Below are 16,376 nucleotides of genomic sequence, written 5' to 3' on the forward strand. Positions count from 1 at the left end.
GTGGGATCGTCCTTCCGTTCCCTTCGACGGCTCCCAGACTCGGCCTACGTCCCCTTCAGCAGGGCCTCTGTATTCTGGTGCGTCTCCACGGCTCCCAAGAGGTCCTCCCAAGGTTTGGGGCGTGCGTAGGCTCGCCGCCCTCTTCATGTCGTGAGGTAGCACCCGTAAGAAGCGATCCATGACCACTTTGTTGATAATGGGGAAGGTGGCTACGTCGGTTAAGAGCCATGCTCTGGTGATGCGCAGTAGTTTGCTCGGGGGGAAGCTTCTGCCACGAACCTCCAGTTGGGACCAAAGGGCCAGGCTGTACCTGTAGCGGCTGAGTACCTCCCACTTGAAACAGTCGTAGTTAGCCACCTGTTTGGTGTTGAGGTCATAATATGCCTTTTGGGCATCTCTGGACAGGAACGGGGCCAGCAGACTCGCCCACTTCGCCTTGGGCCAACCTTCACGGAGTGCTGTCCATTCGAATGTGCAGAAGTAGGTCTCTATCATCATCCTGCGTTAGCTTGATTAAAAAACTGATTGGGATGCGATTCGGTCTGTTTCTCCTCGCAGCTTCCTGACTTCCTCCAGCTGTCGGACATTCTGTAGACGCTGTTCATCTAGCGTTCGTTCCTGAATGTCCTGTTGCGCTTGTTGGGCCCGAACGAACTGAGCTATCAGCTCATCCGTGCTGATACTGCGTAAACGTCAACCCTGGTCTGACCACGTTGTCAGACTTGCCCGCATTCTCCACCACTTGTGGCAGACCAGGGGGTTTGATCAAAACGTTTACACAGATCAGACGTGTGTTACCTCAGTTTCAAGGGTGTTTATTTAAAACAAAGAAAAATAACCCAGTTTCCTCTGGGGTAGAACACCAATGCCCTTGGTTCTAGAAGAACATGAGGACGTCTGTCCGGTCGCAACCTCTCACTACCTCTAACCCTCCCGTGTGCAGCACTCCTGGCAGCTTTATGGGCCCCATACAGCTCGTGAGCAATCAGCCCCTTGATTACTCTCCAGCCTCAATCAGCCCCAATTAGTCCTGGCTGGAGGACCCCTCGAGACCTCGCACATCCAGCAGAGGGAGCCACCACCGCATGATGTAGAATGTCTGTCACCACCAGGCCTCGACGAGACTTCCCCTTGTGGCTTGTCTGCGGTACGCCACAATACGCTCTCACACACACACACACACACAATGCACATGCATGTTGACGCCCCTTTGGCGAAATTTGCCGTTTTGAATCCAAAATAGGTGACCTACGTGAATCGTGTAGAGCCAAGGGCGGGGGGCTTTGGATCACTAAGGGGGGTGGGGGGCTTTGGATCACTACTAGTTGTTAGTGAACGAGTGATGCGCGTTTGGAGAAATACGGGCTGTATCCAAGGCTCAGCCAATCGTTCACATAACAGAATGCAGCACGCAACTGAAGAGAGACACAGCCGATGTGCTAGTTACAGCATCAGCGAGCACTCTGGAAATACAGCGGGAGAGTGAAAAGGCAGTTGGCGCGTCCTCTGAACGATAACGAAGAGGTAGGTGAGAAGCCTGACCACGGAGACGGGGGCAAGAAGGTGATGAAGCGTACTTCATGAGCTGTAACCGAAAAACAACTGGCATTTGGATAGTTTGAGGTGAGGGAGAAAGTGTGGTAGAACAAGTATTGTTCACATTAAGTATCTTGCTAGCTTTATCGAATTCTCCGTTAGCTAGCCAGAGAAATGTTGAGCAACATTAGCCAATTTAATTGTTCAAATAATTTTGTTGATGGTGTGAAAAAATTTGCTGGCTAATAAAGTCAGACAGCTAACATTAGCTAACACCTACCTACATGTACATTTTACTGTATCTCAACTACGTCGTACCCCTGCACATTGACTCAGTACCGGTACTCCTTGTATATTGCCTCATTATTGTTACTATTTCCTTTTTTCATTTAACTAAATGTTCATACCTTTTAACTCTGCATTATTGGGCAAGGGCTTGTAAGTAAGCATTTCACGGTAAGCCTACACCTGTTGTATTCGGCACAAATAACATTTTGATACAATTTTATACTTCCCTCTGTGAGGTAGGTTGCCTGACCTTATCAGAAGTGAAACGCATTGTTCCACATTAGACCGTTGAAAGATGCGATTGAGCTCTACACAATTATTTCTGAGAAAAGATGTCTCTCGTGATTGGCCACTGGTGGTCCAGAACTCCTGGCACCAGTGTCTGTATTAATATGGCCTGATACAAGTACCCAACTGCACACCGGGGTGAGTCTCTGTCTCTCTGTCTCTCTGTGTCTCTGTGTCTCTGTTCCAGTGTGTACTACTGTTTGTTCTAAGAGCCACTCCTGTTTCGTCTGAGTTTTGGAAGGCGGGGCTCCATGTCCGAGTGCAGGGTCTGGGATTATCTCCTTTACCTCTTCCTGTTCAGTGGGGATGACGGAAACAGCTGCTATCAGTTACAGTTCATATAAGGAAATCAATGACTGTGCGGGGGCATAGCCATGGGTGGGCCTGTGAGGGCATAGGCCCACCCACTGGGGAGCCAGGCCCAGTCAATCAGAATGAGTTTTCCCCACAAAAGGGTTTATTACAAACAGAAATACTCCTCAGTTTCATTAGCTGTCTGGGTGGTTTGTCTCAGACGATCCCGCAGGTGAAGAACCCGGATGTGGATGTCCTGGGCTGGAGTGGTTACATGTGGTTCTGATGCCGGTTGGATGTACTGCCAAATTTTCTAAAACAACGTTGGAGGCGGCTTATGGTAGAGGAATGAACTTTCAATTCTCTGGCAACAGCTCTAGTGGACATTCCTCCAGTCAGCATGCCAATTGTACACTCACTCAAATTGAGACTTCTGTAGCATTGTGTTGTGTGAAAAAACTTCACATTTTAGAGAGGCCTTTTATTGTCCCCAGCGCAAGGTGCACCTGTGTAATGATAATCTGTTATAATCAGCATCTTGATATGCCACACCTGTCAGTTGGATGATTTATTTTAGCAAAGGAGAAATGTTCACAAACAGATGTAAACACATTTGTGCACAAAATTTGAGAGAATATTCTGGGATCTTGTATTTCAGCTCATGAAACATGGGACCAAACTTTACATGTTGCGTTTATATTTTTGTTCTGTATAGTTTTCTATTTTCCTCTCCCCTCAAGCGAACAGGGTGATCATGTTCACATAATTAAAAAACAAGCCATTTATTAGCCTTCCCTTTTTCTTCTCTGTCTGGACGACATCACCTTGTTCGTCCTGGGATGGTTTAAAGTTGACTAAAGATGCACGTCTTCCTGTTTGTCTCCTTGCGAGATGGTCTGTGTTTTTATTAGGTAAATTCATTTTGACAGACCAGCCTGGTTAGTGGAATAAATGTAATACTATGTGGAGTCTCCAGGGCCCGGTTTCCCGATAGCAATGTAACTTTGGCATCTACGAGGGCCGAAGATTTAACATGCGTTTCCCAGAACACCACGCAGCGAGAATGATCAATTAGTATGTCGTTGGAGCATGTCTACTGATGGGATCGAAAGAAAGCCAGTGCTGCTCTCGGATCAGCTTCCTCCATTCAAATCTTACTTTAGCATTATAATTGTTCCACAATACTGATGGCGGATTAGCTCCTAGAGATATTATCACCTATGGGTGCAAATATTGAGGCAGCTTATTCTAACGCTTACTCTATAATAATGCATTAAATCAAGATTTGGTACATCATGAAATATATTGAGGGAAAAATTGGACAGTAGTGTACAAATAGCAAATTAGAAGTCAATTAATTGAACATAAATTTATAGGCCTATAGCCCACACGGTATATCATTTAATGCAGTCATTCTGTTTTTAATTTGATGCGTCCTTTTTACCGTTTGCTTGTTTGTAACAATTGCAAAGACATTGGTAGTCAACGTCACAACTAAGTCATCGGCAGTCGCAGAGAGACAGATAGAATCAAGATGTTTATGTTTAGCAGAGATCTTCTGTGTATGAAGTGACACGGTAGGGAAAAACGCATCTAACTTAGCTGTTCCACGAGTGGTCTGAGGCAGTCGGTAAATAGCGAGCATTTTCAAGTCCTGCTTTGGTGACGATGGTTTTGGCAAACAGCTCGGAGGTTTAACGATGCTCCTATAAAAGTTCTAACTACCAACTTAGCCTTAAGATGCTTTTAGGAAACCGGGCCCATATCTGTAAGAGCAAATTGACATGTTTTATGTAGAACTGCTCTGCATGTTGAAACTGAAAGAAGAACCGTGCCTTAAACCGAGTGGTTTCCCCTTCTCCCAGCGTTTATGAGCTAATAGGTTACTGAATCGGGTCACATCCATTCAGATGTGGCCCAAATTGGGTTCTTTCTTAGGGACCGGCCTTTTAAGGCTCACCAGTCCTCCATTTCCTCTTCCTGCTCTGGTGTTCCTTTCTCCCCTACAGCGATAGAAGCCCAGTACCCTTCCTCTGCCTTCGTGTGGCCCAGCAACCAACCTTGAAATGAGCTATAGTCTGTCGGTTAACAGCGATGCTGAATAAATTGCATCTATATTTCAAAGAACAACTTGGTAGTCTTCAAGGTCCATTAGTCTAAGCACTCTGTATAGGGTGGGTTTTTTCATAATGTTCTGCTTAAAGCATAGGCTTAAACTTGTTTATGGCTTTGCACATGCATAACCAGTTTTTCTTGAGAGACCTGTAACTATATTGTGTCTGTTTTGTGCTACAATGAGTTGACATCATGGGCAGATGTTATGGAGGTCATGTGAGGTATCATGTGTCCACTTTTTGCTGATTGCAATGCATCATTGTCCATCTATGACATTGTAATCTGTTTCTCTAATTCTCTCTGTGTGTCTGTCTTCTTTCCCCCCTAGTTGGAGACAAGGTTCCTGCAGACATCCGTCTCTCTTCCATCAAATCTACAACCCTGAGAGTAGACCAGTCTATCCTAACCGGTAAGACACACGGCTGTTTGCTGCACTGTTTTTCCTATACTCAGGGTTGCCATGTCCACGGATTTCCTGCCGAATTGGGCTACTTTGAAAATTATGTTGCAGGTGAAAATGTATTGGTTGCGGGTTTTTGGGTTATTTCTATGTCACACCGCGGCCGCCGTGGTATTTCTCTTTAAAAGAAAAGATATGTATGTATGTGTGTGTGTGTATGTGTGTGTATATGTATATTTCACTGTGACTTGCTGCTGGCAGCGAGGCAGGCTGTTGCTGAGTGAGTGAGGGGGGGTGTTGAGAGAGAGCACTGCAGCTTAGTCCACTATTGGCTGAGTCACATGAATGAGAGGAGCCATAACAGAACGCGCGTCACGACGTGACAACTGTTTTTAGATTATCATTATAGAAACACCTATTTTTCTCCAACCCTTTTTCCATAAAATATATTAACAGCTAGAGCTGATGCACGTCAATACATAATGGAGACAAAGCTCTGGAAAATGACTTTGGGCGCACTAGAGCGTATTACATAAATGATCTCGGATGTGGTTTAAACTCCATTATAATGTGGACTTAAAGAAAACGGTATCAAGCAAAGTGTTTTACGCATGCTCAGTTTTACGCATGCTCAGTTCTCAGTTATGGAACTCCCTTGCGTGGTTCTTTTTAATGAAACTGACATTAAATGTGGAAAAGATACATTTACCTCTGGCCATCAATTAGCCTATTAATTTATATGCTACTGTAGGCTACCAATTGATACAGAAAATATGTAGAAATTACAATCACTGGAGTCATTGCAAATCAATTTGTGCCACTTGTGTAGTCTACCTGGAGCTGGCAAACTGATTTATTAAATAGCCAATAACTTCAGTTTGTTGTAGCCTTTTTGTTATTGTGCGATTATTAAGAGCCAAGTTTAGTTAATTCAATTGGACGTTGTCAAAGCTCTATTGCAATTGCAGATCAGTTGTTAGAATGCATTAGATTAGGCCAAACAAATAAACACTGGCTGTTGTTGACAAGCATATTCAGATCATACACATGTTATGTAATTCAGTGATTGAAATGATGACCCCCATCCTCAGTAGGCTATTGGGAAACACAAACACTTATCTTGAAACCGGCTCGCTTATTCATGTTTAATAAATTAGTCTAAGCAAGCTGCTAAATCGTTCAGTTTACATCTTGTCTAGGCTACTGTAGACTATCTGAAATGAGATGTAGGCCTATCAGGGGCTATAGGCTACCTGCATTTATCCACGCAAACCATGGCAAAGTTGAATTACAATCATAGGCTACAGAATTATATCTGGGTTTATGCCTTTTATTTATTTATTTATTTATTTTTATTTCACCTTTTATTTAACCAGGTAGGCCAGTTGAGAACAAGTTCTCACTGACAACTGCGACCTGGCCAAGAATAAATCAAAGCAATGCGACAAAAAAAACAACAGAGTTACACATGGGATAAACAAAAGTACAGTCATTAACAATAGAAAAATCTATATACAGTGTGTGCAAATGGAGTAAGGAGGTAAGGCAATAAATAACCCATAGTAGCGAAGTAATTACAATTTAGCAAATTAACAGTGGAGCGATAGATGAGCAGAATGATGATGTGCAAGTAGAAATACCGGTGTGCAAAAGAGCAAAAAAAGTAAATAAAGACAATATGGGGATGAGGTAGTTGGCTGGGCTATTTACAGATGGGCTGTGTACAGCTGCAGCGATTGGTGAGCTGCTCAGATAGCTGATGCTTAAAGTTAGTGAGGGAGATATGTCTCCAACTTCAGCGCTTATTTTTATTTTTTTTTATATATTTTTTTTTGCAATTCGTTCCAGTCATTGGCAGCAGAGAACTGGAAGGAAAGGTGGCCAAAGTAGGTGTTGACTTTGGGGATGACCAGTGAGAGATACCTGCTGGAACGCGTGCTAGGGGTGGGTGTTGTTATGGTGACCAGTGAGCTGAGATAAGGCAGAGCTTTTCCTAGCAAAGACTTATAGATGACCTGGAGCCAGTGGGTCTGGTGACGAATATGTAGCGAGGGCCAGCCAACGAGAGCATACAGGTCACAGTGGTGGGTGGTATATGGGGCTTTGGTGACAAAACGGATGGCACTGTGATAGACTACATCCAGTTGGCTGAGTAGAGTGTTGGAGGCTATTTTGTAAATTACATCGCCGAAGTCGAGGATCGGTAGGATAGTCAGTTTTACGAGGGTATGTTTGGCAGCGTGAGTGAAGGGGGCTTTGTTGCGAAATAGGAAGCCAATTCTAGATTTAATTTTGGATTGGAGATGCTTAATATGAGTCTGGAAGGAGAGTATACAGTCTAGCCAGACACCTAGGTATTTGTAGTTGTCCACATATTCTAAGTAAGAACCGTCCAGAGTAGTGATGCTAGTCGGGCGGGCGGGTGCGGGCAGCAATCGGTTGAAGAGCATGCGGTTGAGAAACCAAGGCTGTTGAGTCTGCCGAGAAGAATACGGTGATTGACAGAGTCGAAAGCCTTGGCCAGTTCGATGAAGACGGCTGCACAGTACTGTCTTTTATCGATGGTGGTTATGATATCGTTTAGTACCTTGAGCGTGGCTGAGGTTCACCCATGACCAGCTCGGAAACCAGATTGCACAGCAGAGAAGGTACGGTGGGATTCGAAATGGTCGGTGATCTGTTTAACTTGGCTTTTGAAGACTTTGGAAAGGCAGGGCACACGATGGATATAGGTCTGTAACAGTTTAGGTCTAGAGTGTCTCCCCCTTTTGAAGAGGGGGATTATCGCGGCAGCTTTCCAATCTTTAGTTATCTCGGATGATACGAAAGAGAGGTTGAACAGACTGGTACTAGGGGTTGCAACAATGGCGGCGGATAATTTTAGAGAGGGTCCAGATTGTCTAGCCCAGCTGATTTGTACGGGTCCAAGTTTTGCAGCTCTTTCAGAACATCTGCTATCTGGATTTGAGTGAAGGAGAAGCCGGGGAGGCTTGGGCAAGTAGCTGCAGGGGGTGTGGAGCTGTTGGCCGGGGTTGGGGTAGCCAGGAGGAAAGTATGGCCAGCCGTAGAGAAATGCTTATTGATATTACGGTGGATTTATCGGTGGTGACAGTGTTTCCTAGCCTCAGTGCAGTGGGCAGCTGGGAGGAGGGGGTCTTATTCTCCATGGATTTTAGTGTCCCAGAACTTTTTGGAGTTAGAGCTGCAGGATGCAATTTATGTTTGAAAAAGCTAGCCTTTGCTTTCCTAACTGACTGTGTGCATTGGTTCCTGACTTCCCTGAAAAGTTGCATATTGCGGGGACTATTCGATGCTAGTGCAGTACGCCACAGGATGTTTTTGTGCTGGTCGAGGACAGTCATGTCTGGAGTGAACCAAGGGCTATATCTGTTCTTAGTTCTACATTTTTTGAAAGGTGCATGTTTATTTAAGATGGTGAGGAAAATACTTTTAAAGAACAACCAGGCATCCTCTACTGATGGGATTAGGTCAATATCCTTCCAGGATACCCGGGCCAGGTCGATTAGCAAGGCCTGTTCGCAGAAGTGTTTTCGGGAGTGTTTGACAGTGATGAGGGGTGGTCGTTTTACTGCGGACCCATAACGGATGCAGGCGATGAGGCAGTGATCGCTGAGGTCCTGATTGAAAACAGCAGAGGTGTATTTGGACGGCAAGTTGGTCAGGATAATATCTATGAGGGTGCCCATGTTTACAGATTTAGGGTTGAACCTGGTGGGTTCCTTGATCATTTGTGAGATTGAGGGCGTCTAGGTTGTAGGACGGCCGGGGTGTTAAGCATTTCCCAGTTTAGGTCACCTCGCAGAACGAACATATGGTATCCAGGGCACAGCTGGGAGCAAGTCAATCTCACAAATTGGCCATTTATAACGGTTTGTAGTCTTTTAACATCTGGCACATAATGATGGCACAATTGCCAGAAAATAGCCTAACATTCGTTTTTTTTAAGTCTTTCTTACTCAGAGATTTTGAGACCCTCTGTCCAACTTTCATCACTCAAACTCTCTTGTCGGATTTATCTATAGTTATGCACATCCACACAAGGGATTTATTTACCATTTTAAACTGGGTGTGAGCCCTGAATGCTGATTGGCTGAAAGCCATGGTATATCAGACTATATACCACGGGTATGACAACATTTTTATTTTTACTGCTCTAATTATGTTGGTAACCAGTTTATAATAGCAATAAGGCACCCCATGGATTTGTGGTATATGGCCAATATACAACAGCTAACTGCTGTATCCAGGCACTAGATGCTGCTTAAGAACAGCCGTTAGCCGTGGTATATTGGCCATATACAATACTGCCCTCATGCCTTATTGCTTAATCATAGCAGTCAAACTAGTTAAACCGACATCCATTGATGGAAATTATCAGGTGAGTTGAAGGGCGAATTATTTTCTCTTGCGACATATTTGAATTCCTTTTATGTCATAACTTGCAAGAGTTATTATTTTGATTAAAACCGAATTCAGCTCGATAATGTTATGGAAAAAGGGTTTATTGTATAAATGTGGCAACTACTCTCTTACTGTGAAAACATTTTGAGCTTTTTGGGCAGGTTTTGAGTGGTCATTGATCTGGAAACGTTATCTAGACCTGGCAACCCTGCCTATACTGAACCAAGTTAGGATACTGTACTTCTCTAGTAAAAATAGATTTTGACAGATGCTCATTCCAGGTGTTCTACAGCTGGCTTTACTGATAGCAGTAGCTACTCTGAGCGTGCAAGCATACTGTATGACTCGCTCTTGATTGTCCTCTGCCACAGGTTTATTTGCATTCATTCCACATAGGCAAACTCTAAAGGTTTATTCCTTTAGAGTTTGTTATTCAAAACTTTATTTGATAGATGACTCGCATCTCTAAAGTAAATGTCTCTTTGCTAGTCTGACTGTTTGCAAAGCTGTTCTACACTCGGTACACTGGCATATTATTATGATACGTCTAATGTCGGAGCCAGTTCAAGCCCAACAGCACAGCACAATAAATGTTTAACTTTAGCTTATCAAAATGAAAGACATTGCATTGTTAATTTAATATCATGACAAGGGGCTTGACATTAACTTTTTTTAGCCGCTTGTCCATTGAACAAGTAGGACAGATAAGTCACTTGGTCTGTAACACAATTTATACATTGTTGTATGATGCAAGGATGCCACTTTACAAAATAAAATACATGATCTTTTTTTACCATAGAGAATCAGACAAAAATTTAGGCTACAAACTCCCCTTTATAAGGCTCTCCTGGATGATGATTGGCCAACCTTGGTAGCCTATAAAATATTGCTAAATTACAATTACAACCAAATATGTTTTATGCCGTTATAAAATAATTCCCTCCAGGGCTCGAAATTAAGGGCAACCCGTCGTCCCTGGGACGATTTTTAAAAATCTATACGGTTCAAAACGGACCGTTCTGGGATGACAGATCCAAAATTCATACAGCCGCTGCACATTAAAACATTTAAGAAGGCAATGTGGCTGACTCAACGGATCAGACCGATTTAGCTTAAAAAATGTGATAGTTGTATTTCTTCATATTATAAGCTCAACAATGCGCACATGGCTGAAAGCTATACGCGAATGTTCCAAAATGCAATTAGCGGGAAACCCCTGTTCTCAAAGCGCACCGCACATACATCGATTCAAATATCTCTAAGAAATGAAGACGGTGAGATCTAAAGATGCATCAACTAGCATGGATGCTAATATGAATAGGATTATGCCTTTGGCTGCTGGACAATGAAAGAAAGTTGATTTGAAAACCAATAGAACATGAGAAATGCTGGTTTCAATGTCATATTAAAGGTTTTAAAATAATTCTCTCAACATTTCAATGGTCGTATTTTGGCTAGGCTACTTAGAAAAAAAAGACATGCTTCATAAAATGACATTAAACATCCATGTTTTAAACAACTACGTTTGTTAATTAGTTTTAAAATGCTGACCACCTTCGATGAGATTCAAGGTGGGTGATGTGCGGTGCGCAACAGGCGCTGTGCTTCAGTCTAAATGAACAGCGCGTATGTCGACAGAATCAGGTCTTTAGATGTTATGTCAATTACCCTTCATTATTGGTCCTATGTGGCTCAGTTGGTAGAGCATAGCGCTTGCAACTCCAAGGTTGTGGGTTCGTTTCCCACTGGGGACCAGTACGAGAATGTATGCACTCTGGATAAGAGTGTCTGCTAAATTACAAATGTAAAATTATATTTGTCGAACATGACAGGTGTTTAAGGTGTATTTATGTAATATGTAAGTTTCATTGAAGTTTGGCTACATTTTCTGCTGCCTGCATCATGTCCACATCGGTTTGGACATAAGGCTGTAGCCAATATGCAAATAGGCTTTTCTTTATTTATGTACATGAACAATACATTACATTTTTCCAATGTTGGCCTCTAATCCAATTCTGATCAGAGTAATCATTTGAGATTGTGATCATTTTTTACTTGTCCTGGACAAGACAACAGGGCTCTACAGTGCGACCATTTTAGTCACCTAAATAATTTGTGCTTTCTGGAATTTCTATTTAGGAGCACCAGTGTGCATAGAAAAATGCAAGGATTCTAGCTTTATAACCTCAAATATCTTTTGTGCTGCTTAATTTCTTTGTGTATGCCTACATTTTTTCACTTTAGGCACAGACCTGCTCCTTGTAAAAAATAAAAATGTTTTTAAAAAAGGTCAGCGTAAGGCCCTAATCAGCATTAATGTCGAGCCTTAATGAATGAATGAACGAACTGAGTTCATCTCGAACTGGGTTAATAGCAAGGGTTGATTTCCTCTTGATCCATATGATTAGAGGCTTTGCCCTGCATCATGTGCACAAGCATTCAGAGCGAGGAATGTCACACATTGATTGTGGCTTGATTGTGGCGTGGGAGTATGATTTGAAGTTGATATAGTTTTCCCCTGAGGCGATGGACACCGACAAAGGGATATCAGTGTGATATGTGACCTGCACTGCTCTCCTCTTTGATTCCAGGCGAGTCCGTCTCTGTCATCAAGCACACCGACCCAGTGCCTGACCCCCGAGCTGTCAACCAGGACAAGAAGAACATGCTCTTCTCTGTAAGCAACACTCTTCACTCCTTACTGCTCCTTGTAGTGGCTGTATGAGGGTTGAATTCTCCACCATCAGCTAGTAGTTTGAGCTTCTCCTTCAGTTATTTCTTTCAAGTTGAAGACCTGATGCATGGATCTTTAACATTTGGGCACAAATTATGCCAGCATCACTCGATATCAAACGTACTTACAAATGCAGATCCTGCTATGTTATTTTGGTTTGTGAATAGAGAGTTTGAGTTTCCATTTAGTCTGCTCTCCTCAAGCATGTGCAGGACCGTGTGGCCATAATGTTCCACCTGTGTGTTTTCAGGGCACCAACATCTCGTCTGGCAAGGCTATTGGTGTGGTGGTGGCTACGGGCGTGAACACTGAGATTGGTAAGATCCGTGACGAGATGGCAGCCACTGAGCAGGAGAAGACCCCCCTGCAGCAGAAGCTGGATGAGTTCGGGGAGCAGCTGTCCAAGGTCATCTCCCTGATCTGCATCGCTGTGTGGATGATCAACATCGGCCACTTCAACGACCCCGTCCACGGAGGCTCCTGGATCCGCGGCGCCGTCTACTACTTTAAGATCGCCGTGGCCCTGGCCGTGGCCGCCATCCCCGAGGGTCTGCCCGCTGTCATCACCACCTGCCTGGCTCTGGGCACCCGCCGCATGGCCAAGAAGAACGCCATCGTACGCAGCCTGCCCTCTGTGGAGACCCTGGGCTGCACCTCTGTCATCTGCTCCGACAAGACTGGCACGCTCACCACCAATCAGATGTCTGTCTGCAGGGTGAGTCTGGTTGTTTTCTTTATCTTGCTTTACACACTGACTGAACAGAGGTCTGCCTCTGAAATGGCTCTGTTGCATTACCTTGCTGTGATTGGGTTTGAGATGGTGTAAGCAGAAGGCTCTTTGTAGTGGAGAATCAAGAGTGAGCTGTGTTACAGAGGTGGTGAGGCAGCGATGCGCTGCGGTTGTGATCTACATTCAGCCGTTGGGTGACTGTTCAGCCGCGGTGCTGTTGCATAACTGACCTTGCGTCACAACTCTGCAAAGCATCCAGCCCCTCCCTCCCTCCCTCTTTCTGAGTGGCTCTCCAACACACTTACATGCTCTGTCCCAGAGCAGTGAGACATTTAATTATTAATTGAGCATGTTTATTCTCTTTTTGTTGAATATGCACAGAACTTTGCACCGAACCGCTGACTGCACTCGTTTAAAACATTATTTTTTTTTTCTGGATCAGAGACTCTTTATCGGCCAGCGGCTATTTATTTCCCAGAATACATTTATTTTGATCTAGCATTCCAATGGGTCTCTATGGTCTTATTTGAATGTTTTTCCCTCTCTAGTCATTTCCCTTCTCCTCTGGCGCAGACTGAGATTATTAGAATGGATGATGCCATTTTCGCCTTAATGCACTAGTAACTACTAGTCATCATGTCCTACTGTGCTGATCTCATTGTTTACATTACATAAGTGAGGAGGACATCTGTTTAAGCAGCGCATCATGTTAATATGCCAGTAGTTTGGCAGTAATATGCCAAACTTCCTCCACATTGATTTTCCCTATCAAGTAGGTTAAAGGGATACTGCGAGATTCTGGCATTTTAATTTACTTACCTATAGTCAGATGAATTTGCGCACATCATTTTGATGTCTCTGTGTGCAGGATGAAGGAAGTTAGCATTGACTCGAGAAACTACTGCTAACTAGCTTTAGCGCAATGACTGGAAGTCTACAGGTACAGTAGCATTGCTACTAGGATACCAAGAGCTTAAATACCAGAATCTCGCAGTATCCCGTTAAGATCTTTGAGGTAGAGGCTAGGAGCCGAAAGTGAACCAAGCCTTCTTCAGGTAACTGCCCAGCAACCATCTCCCATTTCATCTCGGTCAGTGATGCGTGGAAAGAAAGTCTTCCACAAAATTGTTGGTGTTGAATTCACAGTAACAGAAGCATAATGTATCCAGCGAAAGAGAATGTCATTTTTTCCTAATCATCTGACGCCAGCAAGGCTCTTTGAAGTGTGGCCTCCGTCTGGAAAGGACATGACTGATTACCATCACTCTTCCTTCCTTTTATCTCTGACTGAGACTGCTGTGGTGGTGTCCCAGCTGACTGGCTGTTGTGACCGTGTTTGTGTGCCTACTCTAGGTTTGGACCAGTCCAGTTCTTCCTGAGGGAAAAGGCCAAGCCCTCTGGGCTCCAGCGCTCTCTTCTCTTTATTCAGGCTCCCTGACAGACGGCCACTATTTACTTATGTAGTATGGACTAAACCAAACAACCAGTGCTTACTGCTACACTCCTACCATAACCCCCACACACAGCCAGAGAGGGCATCTAAATCCTTGCAGCCCAGAGTGTGTACACACACACACACGTTATGTTCTTCTAACCTCGTGGGGACCTAAAATGTTCATTCCAAATCCTATTTTCCCTAACCCTAATTCTAAACCTAAAACAGCCTATGCCCTCATGGGGATGTGGGAATTGTCCTCACAAGGGAGAATTTTCCTTGTTTTACTATCCTTGTGGGGAATTTCGGGGATTTTAGGTCCCCCACTAGGATAGAAGAACCAAGCACACACAGTATAGGGTGGTCTACAGCCCTCACAGACTCTGTGGCGCTGACTTGCTGCAGTCCACTGTGCTATTATGTTGTCGGTCTGCTGCCATCTACAGTGTCAGTTAAGAAACAGCCTGTAATGTAATGTTGTAACCATACATTGGCGTGAGATGATTAGGCCTAACCTTTTCTGTGCTGTGTCGGGGTCTCCAGATGTTCATCCTTGACAAGGCCGAGGGGAACAGCTGCTCTCTGAACGAGTTCACCATCACTGGCTCTACCTACGCCCCCGAGGGAGAAGTGTGAGTACCAAATACACTCTTAATGCTAATCCATTCATGCTACAATTATTGGTTTACTTCTAGATACGTGTATTGTTAAACTCCCTCCAACGTTTCCTCTTGTGTCCGGCCCTGTCCTTTGTGTCTCCCTCCAGGTACCAGGATGGCAGACTAGTGAAGTCCTCTGCGTACGATGGTCTAGTGGAGATTGCCACCATCTGTGCCCTGTGCAATGACTCCTCTCTGGACTATAATGAGGTCTGTGCGCCCGCCCGCCTGCCTGCCTTTCTCCTTCATATGGCTCATCAACGAACGTGGAGTAGAAGTGACTAATGTTTATGTTTGTGTCATCAGGCCAAAGGTGTGTATGAGAAGGTTGGCGAGGCCACAGAGACGGCCCTCACCTGCCTGGTGGAAAAGATGAATGCGTTTGACACCGACATCAAAGGCCTGTCCAAGATCGACAGGGCCAATGCCTGCAACTCTGTAAGCACACTAACCACAACCGTTGAATGGTGTGAAACGTCACCGCTGGTTTGTTAGCAGGTTTTCTGAGTCGTGTGTCTGCGTGTCTTCTATTAGGTGATCACGCAGCTGATGAAGAAGGAGTTTACCCTGGAGTTCTCCAGAGACAGGAAGTCCATGTCTGTGTACTGCACCGCCAACAAGGCCCGCTCCTCCCTCGGAAAGATGTTTGTCAAGGTATCACCAGCTTTTAGCAACCCTCCTATGCTTGACTCACTTTGAACCAAGTGTTTTTGAGTCACCCGTGTTTGAATCTGTGTTTCAACCTCAAACTCGTTCTTACCCCACAGGGTGCCCCAGAGGGCGTTATTGACAGATGTACCCATGTCAGGGTGGGCACCAACAAGGTTGCCATGACCCCAGGCATCAAGGAGAGGATAATGTCTACAATCCGAGAGTACGGGACGGGGCGTGACACCCTGCGCTGCCTGGCTCTGGCCACCCGGGACGCCCCACCCAGGAAGGAGGATATGGTGCTGGTTGATTGTGCCCGTTTCGCTGGTTACGAGGTGAGGGTTACTCATCACCACTGTTGCATGAAGTAGATAATGTCTATTAATATCATATCTAGTATAACGGTTGGACGTTGTCCTGTATTGTGCAGTTCTAGAGGAACCCTGATGATGACGCTGATCGTGTGTGTGTGTTTCTCTTCCCAGTCTGGCTTGACCTTCGTGGGCTGCGTTGGCATGCTGGACCCTCCCAGGACAGAGGTGGCTGCCTCCATCAAGTTGTGCCGCCTGGCCGGCATCCGAGTCATCATGATCACCGGCGACAACAAGGGCACTGCCGTGGCCATCTGCCGCCGTATCGGCATCCTGAGCGAGGAGGACGACGTTGACAAAATGGCTTTCACAGGCCGCGAGTTTGACGACCTGTCTCCCCAGGCACAGCGCGATGCCGTGACCAACGCCCGCTGCTTCGCCCGTGTCGAACCCTCCCACAAGTCCAAGATCGTTGAGTTCTTGCAGGGCATGGATGAGATCACGGCCATGGTA

At 44.9% G+C, this 16,376-nt stretch overlaps 1 protein-coding gene across 2 annotated transcripts in view; it reads left to right on the forward strand.

The window, feature by feature from the left end:
* The window catches only part of LOC115199968 (sarcoplasmic/endoplasmic reticulum calcium ATPase 2-like), a 46,038-nt gene that overhangs the window by 25,025 nt on the left and 4,637 nt on the right, over positions 1-16,376 (forward strand). For both annotated transcript variants that reach the window (XM_029762559.1, XM_029762560.1), the window contains exons 6-14: positions 4,850-4,930; positions 11,935-12,020; positions 12,328-12,792; positions 14,786-14,874; positions 15,009-15,111; positions 15,208-15,339; positions 15,436-15,555; positions 15,669-15,887; positions 16,038-16,373. In XM_029762559.1, coding sequence (XP_029618419.1) covers positions 4,850-4,930; positions 11,935-12,020; positions 12,328-12,792; positions 14,786-14,874; positions 15,009-15,111; positions 15,208-15,339; positions 15,436-15,555; positions 15,669-15,887; positions 16,038-16,373 — 1,631 coding nt within the window. The remainder of the gene's footprint in view (positions 1-4,849; positions 4,931-11,934; positions 12,021-12,327; positions 12,793-14,785; positions 14,875-15,008; positions 15,112-15,207; positions 15,340-15,435; positions 15,556-15,668; positions 15,888-16,037; positions 16,374-16,376) is intronic.

This window comes from Salmo trutta, chromosome 9 (assembly GCF_901001165.1).
Source record: "Salmo trutta chromosome 9, fSalTru1.1, whole genome shotgun sequence".
In the NCBI taxonomy this organism is placed as follows: Eukaryota; Metazoa; Chordata; class Actinopteri; order Salmoniformes; family Salmonidae; genus Salmo; species Salmo trutta.